The sequence below is a fragment of the Centruroides sculpturatus genome, unplaced genomic scaffold, assembly GCF_000671375.1.
Source record: "Centruroides sculpturatus isolate CEXI.00-Female unplaced genomic scaffold, Cexi_2.0 scaffold321, whole genome shotgun sequence".
In the NCBI taxonomy this organism is placed as follows: Eukaryota; Metazoa; Arthropoda; class Arachnida; order Scorpiones; family Buthidae; genus Centruroides; species Centruroides sculpturatus.
In genome coordinates, this window is record NW_019384452.1 from 655,473 (window position 1) to 662,363 (window position 6,891).

A 6,891-nucleotide genomic window follows, 5' to 3' on the forward strand; every position below is an offset into this window, starting at 1 on the left:
CAATAATGAACAGTCCATAAAGTCAAGGTTTTGCAGACGGACGATGTGAGCTGATTGATGAAATTTTTATTGCAGAACTTTGATAATCTGGACATTTTTGGATTTTTGCAAGGACAGATCTTTAGTTAGGTGAAATTTATATTGAAATAATCAATTACCGTATTTATTCTATATTTGATCACTCTTACGAACTTTAAATGTAATTAAACTATAATATTTTAAATTTAATTAATACAAGTGCAATACAGTGGGTGATCGGTTAACGAACACTTTCGCGAAAGATTTTTATGTTCGGACAACGAAAACGTGATCGGAAAACGAACACCCCAGAGAACAAACACAAGAAGCGGCGTAAAATAATGAATACCGATTGGTCTTCCATTCTCTTCCGGCAACAATTCGAAACTTTTCGACATCGACGCTCAAGCTGGTATATACCGATCGGATAGTATTCCTCCGAACTTTGAAATACTTCCTTGTAATTCCAGCCTTTTATTTTTCTGACAAAACAATTCTTTTGTGTATTCCCGAGACTGTCGGGCGGGCACTCGTTAAGTTTTGCGTCTGTTTTTCTTTTCGAAAGGTGAGAGTATAATAGCAAAGGTAGAGAGAGTGGGCAAAAGATGCCTAATGTTGCTGGGTTATATGGCGTGAACAGGTCTACAGTAGGCCCCAGTTCAATCTTATTTAAGAAAAATACTATATAATCAACAGCGGCTGCCTTAACCATTGCGAGGCTCCGGGCGGCAGATCTTTGCGAGGCCCTTCTCTTTTGTGCAAAGTATGTGAATTGAAAGTAGGTATTTCTGATGATTGACAAGAAATGCAAAAGTTATAAATGAATAAATTTAGAGTTTTAAAATATTATATTAGAAGATTTATAAAAGTTAACAAACATAAAGACGACAAATTATTATTATTTTTTTACTCTTTCCACTCTGTGGACACTAAGAGAGCAAACCCTAATGGTCCTGCTATAAGAGTATAGCAGGCCCATTAGAGTTCGGCCAGGCACACAATCCGGCGACAGGGTGGTGAAAGACTGGACCCGACATATGCGAACGGACCCCCCCGAAAATGTCCTAAGGAATCCTTGACCCATTCGGATTCGATCCTGTGTCTTCCAGAGCGGTAGGCTGCCATCTTGACCGCTAGGCCATCCGGTCTACGACAACAAATTATTAATGATGATAAATGCCTTAAAAAATATACACTGGATTTAAAATGAACCATTTCAACATACAATCTTGTGCAGTCAGCTAGATTCATGAGACTTTAGGTAATCATCCAAGTGTTTTTAATCACACACTCCTTCATTGGATCCAATTCTTGTATTTTCTAGTCCGAACGTTCGACACGGAAAGCAGTAAACGGCATCCTTTGTTTGTGAATAAATCATCCAGCACTTGTCAAGTTTTTCACCATTAGCTAATATTTTACTGTAATGATATTCGCTGAATCGCCATCCATTATCATTTGCAGGGAAAAAATTAACCCGGATTGGACCTTTTAATACAATCTCAGTTTGGTCTACATCAGTAATTGTTAATGGCCACAAACCTGGGTCATTTTGAGGATTCAGATTTTCAATTCTGCCAGTCATGAATGTAGACATAGACTCAGATACGTATTCTTGGCTGGATAGGGTTGACAGCGGCAGTGGCATAAGAGACAATGATGATGTTGACTCATTATCCTCGTTAATATTACTAGGTGGCAGCGGCACCCATGACGATGTTGAAAGAATAATTTCAGCTAGGTTAGGGTTACAGTGCAGTAATGTGCCACTTTCAGTCAATGAAGGGTTTCTAGAGATTTCTTGACCATCACTTTTCATATATTTATATAAAGGTCCACGTAGATTTTCTTCTACCTGCTTTCTTTTGATAGGTCGTTTCCTTTTTTGAACTACCCGACTCAAATTTTCTACCGGCATCACGCAACGACATTCAGCTAAGCATTCAGGTCCAAAAAAAATCCCTTATCCTTAACCATTCGAGTGTCGCGTTGCGTGAGTGATGCACGCAAGGCTTTCTTCCATGCTCATAATGGGTTTGGTCATGAAGCCACGAGGGACGNGTACTGTTAATAATGTAAGATTCACTAAAACTTAATATCATTTAATGTTTATTTACCCACTGAAAGATATGTGCCATACAAACGATTATGTAGCGCATACAGCTGCTAGCAAAATAAGCGTCAGGTGACAAGAATTGACAAACGAAATGAAACACGGGGATAACCCGAGCATAAATCGTAAACACCATGAATCACGAAAGTAACAAAACAGCGCGTTCAAGTGAGTTTTCTAAGCGCGAGGCGCAGGATTCAAATAGTAATAAATTTTTCAAATATGTTTTACAGTCAAATTACAAAAAATATTATTATTCACTGATAAATTAATTAATTTTGATATCGTTAAATTAATCTTACTTTTTATACGAATGTGAGATTGAATAAATCTAAATGAGAAATTTTATTTAGACACTTATTAATAATATATACTGTACTATGAATTAATCAAATTAATTTTATTGTTATAACTAATAGCTAAGGATAAAATAAAAAGTTTTAAATATCAACTTTTTTCTATTCGGGTTGTTGCGCGAGACCCCTGCAAGAGCGAGGCCCCGGGCGATTGCCCTGCTCGCCACCCCCTAAGGCCGCCTCTGATTAGATGATTGTATTATCAACTTATATACAAATTAACGATTATAAATTATTCTATTATAGTAAAAGTTTGTTAAATCGGCACCTACGATTCGAATATTACAGGCACTGCGTACATTTTGTATTAGCGTACAATGTTAAACAAATTTAGATTCGAGGCATGCCAGATTATTACAAGAATATGCCAACTTTTCCGAGAGTGCCGGATTACTGACATTAAGGATAATTGAGTGAGGGATTAACTAATAAACTGTGAATATAGTTCATAGTTTGTTAATGTTTTTCATTTTACAAATGTTTTCAGACTATTTTATTGATAATACAGCATCAGCAGTCCGAATAAAACGAGCATAAAAATACACGAAAATAGAATATCAAATTATACAATTGGTAATTTGAATATTTACATTTGAAATTTTTTTTTTTTTTTTGTGTGTATCGTTCTATTTGATGTGCTGATGATAGACTAAAATACCAGTAGACCCCCCTATAACACTGTTGATAATTCCGTGTTATATGATTTCCATGTTGTATGAGTCACTTAGATTTTACAAATACGTGAGCCGTTCACAGCCAGGCACACGTATTTGTAAAATCTAAACGACTCGTACAACATGGAATTCATATAACACGGAATTATCAACAGTGTTATAGGGGGGTCTATTGTAATTCAAGGAAATATTATAAACATTTTGATGCCTGATCTTATTACTGTAATTATCTTTCAAGACAGTTGAAAATGCTTCTAAGTTTTACACAATTCTTTAATTAATTGTGAAATTTCAAGATTACCTGAGTCCATGCAGAACATTCAATATATTTCACTGCCTTTAGTTCTTCAGCTAATTTCTCTCCTTGTTCAATAGTTATTGGCTTCTGTTTATTTTTATCTAACTTTTCTATGGTAGCAGCATCATCTCGGAGATCGATCTTTGTCCCTATCAATAGGAATGGTGTCTTCTGACAGTGATGAGTGACTTCCGGAAGCCACTGTAATTAAAATTTATAAGTTATTTGTAAACATATAATTTTATAATAATAATTGTAGCTTTATTTAAAAATTTTATTAAAATATGATTTACTTGTTTATTAAATAAAGCTATGAAGATAAAGTGAGATAAATGTAATCTTTAATATGCTCTTGTTTTTTGGAAACTAATAAACAGTGCAATAAAGGCTGCTGCAGTATATTTTATTATTTTTAAGAAATATAGCAATGAGTTGTGTAACTTTCCCGGCTGTTATTTGATTTAATTTAAAAAATAACTTTTATATTATTAATTATTAGAAAATGGGTAGGTAGGTTTTATTAGATTAAGGCAACGCGACACATGGGCGAACTGCCGAGGGGGAATGCCTCCGGGAGATCCTTCATGGGAAGCTGACCTCTATTCAGGTGTTACTGACGTAAAGAAAACCCGGAAAAATCCAGGTGGTGAGGCGCGAACCCTACGACCAACTAAGCGTTCAGTGGTTTTATCCCCTGGGCCACTGGTAGGCGTTATAAAATGGAAAAAGACTTAATTTTGAGAGGAGAGACAATCTTTTTTTAAAAGAAACAAAATTGTATATGCTAATAACAAGTAAAATCTTCATTAATTAAGTCCGACCCCACTCGAGTTATGACACGTGACCATCCTCTATCTCCTCATTCCCTCGACTTTTAACCACCAAAGTTTAACAGCATCAATACCCCTTATACATAATCTACCATAACAAATTTCATATCTTAATCATTACCCCATCCTGAGATATTAAACTAAATAGATTCCCACACATACAAATCCGCGAAATTTTTCTTCGTTTTTTTAAAAAATTTTTTGGGTCACATACGAGAATCAAAACAATTGTAAAATTTTGATCTTCGTATACACCGTTTCCAGATATAATATATTGTTGGCATGTTATATAATAAATAAGCTATACAATAAATAGAATTTATAGTGGAAAAATATTTTAATCTCGGGTTTCAATTACCAATTATCATTTATAAAGAGTGATAATTTTAATATATTTATATGGCGATCTTTTATCCAAATATTAATTAAACACTATAAAAACGAGAAAGTAGCTTTTTAAACATTATTTTATTATTTCCCTTACAGAATTTTAGTAATTTCTTTAAAATACATTTGGCAGATAATGTTTAATTCCAAAAATACTTACTTTTATTCTCACATTTTCAAAAGATGAAGGAGAAACAACAGAAAAACAGATCAAAACAATATCTGTTTCAGGATAACTTAAGGTCCTTATCATATCATAGCATTCTTTTCCATCTGTGTCAAATAAATCCAACTTAAATGACTTGCCATCGACCATTATTTTCATTGTATAGTTTTCAAATGGCTGAAAAGATTAATTAATTCGTTAAGAAAATGCTGAAGTCAATTAAAAATAGACATTTGTAAACTGGCAATTACATCTTTTGTTTAAAAGAGTGAAAGAAGACTTGAATGCCGATTAATTAGTGAAATTGAAATTCATAAAAACAACGTTTACAACATTGTTTTTGTGAATTTCGAGGTTTTCTTCAGTTTTTCTAAATCGAACTAAAGATGGTTCGATTTCAAAGCCTGACACCAGACAGACGACAGTGGGAATTTTTAGGTCTACGATTTACAAATTTTGAAAATTGCAACCCAATGAAAACAATGACAATGCTGCAGTTACGCTTCGGAAATTTCGCAGTCAAGGACCATTGACTCCACAAACTCTTCGAAGAATGATCACTGAATTCGAGAAACTAGATGTCTAGGAGTTTAACCCTATCAAGATAATACCCATTGACTGTTGTTGAACAGTCAATGAGTATTGTTGGAGGTTCAAGTAGTGCATGTGCAATGTTAAGTGTATCCTATGATGCAGCGTGAAAGATACTAATAAAGTTGGAGCATTATTGCCCATGTAAGATCAGCCATAAGCAGCAATTGCTTACCTCTGACAGAAAAAGACGACTGATCTTTCAATTGACTTTCTTTGCAGAATGAAAGTGGAAGTATCATAGTCATGGTCTGGATTAGATTCATGATATGAGGTAACGCAACTTTGAACAAGCTGCCAAGGGAGGATGCTCCGGGAGGACTTTCTATGGGAAACTAGTCCTTATGTAGGTCTAACACACTTGAAGAAAACCCCAGAAACTCCTTGTGACTAGCCAGTTGTCAAGGCGTAAACCTGCGACGAACTACCACTGTTTAGTGGTTTTATCCATTTGACCACTTCTGATGTGGCGGGCATGAAGACCCTGTGAGTCGACAAAACACATGAAACGCCTTGTGGAACAGTAAATACCTATGATTGTCGCATTTCATGTTTTACAGTAGATTTCAACTGCACTCATCTAAAGTTATAGTTGGATGTGAATTCACAACCACATTATCCTTCGTCCATTTTTGTTCAAAGAAGCTAGTCCCAATGGCCCATAGATAGTGAGAGATGCTTAACACTTTTTTCGTACCCCAATTGCAACAGCGACAATTCCTTCAGTCAACCATTTTGTGTTAAACAGAACGTTTCCATATATCAGACGATGAATACAGCAGTTTCTGGCCACCTCATTTTGCGGATCTTAATATGTATAAATTTCGGTTATGGGACAGTTAAAAAGTGTGGTTTATCTAGGTCTAGGACATGTTGCAAATTTTGCAGCCAGCGTGTGAGAACCGTCAGGGAGATGTTAAAAAATTGTCAAGTAAATTGCGCTTCGAAGCGGTATCCATAACAATTTTACTTGTATTATTATTTTTTATGTCTCAGATGTTTTTGTTTGGATAGAGAATCAATTACGGCCGGCCGTTGAACACACTGTTTCGGATTTTATACCTTCAAAATGGGGCCACATTAAGTAGTATCGTGTATATCGCTATCCCTGAAAAGTATGTGTCTTGTACAGTACATACATAGGTTTGTTCGTTTCGCCCAGAAAGTGTACATTTTTACGTCAATTTGATGTCATTTTTAAACTTATTTATGGTAAAATTGAAAACAATACATCAAATTGATGTGAAAGCGTATACTTTCTGAACAAAACTATATACAGTCGACCCCCTATAACACTGTTGATTATTCCGTTTTATATGAATTCCATGTTGTACGAGTCACTTAGATTTTACAAATACGTGAGCCATTCACAACCCGGCACATGTATTTGTAAAATCTAAGTGACTCGTACAACATGGAATTCATATAAAACGGAATAATCAACAGTGTTATAGGGGG

The 6,891-nt window shown here is 35.0% G+C and overlaps 1 protein-coding gene across 1 annotated transcript in view; it reads right to left on the minus strand.

Moving 5' to 3' along the window:
- Window positions 1–722: 722 nt before the first annotated feature.
- The window catches only part of LOC111620576 (cdc42 homolog), an 8,676-nt gene continuing 2,507 nt past the window's right edge, over window positions 723–6,891 (minus strand). The window contains exons 2-4 of the mRNA XM_023362526.1: window positions 4,837–5,019; window positions 3,463–3,660; window positions 723–806 (exon numbers count right to left, since the gene is read on the minus strand). Of these exons, the coding sequence (XP_023218294.1) occupies window positions 723–806; window positions 3,463–3,660; window positions 4,837–5,019 (465 nt within the window). The remainder of the gene's footprint in view (window positions 807–3,462; window positions 3,661–4,836; window positions 5,020–6,891) is intronic.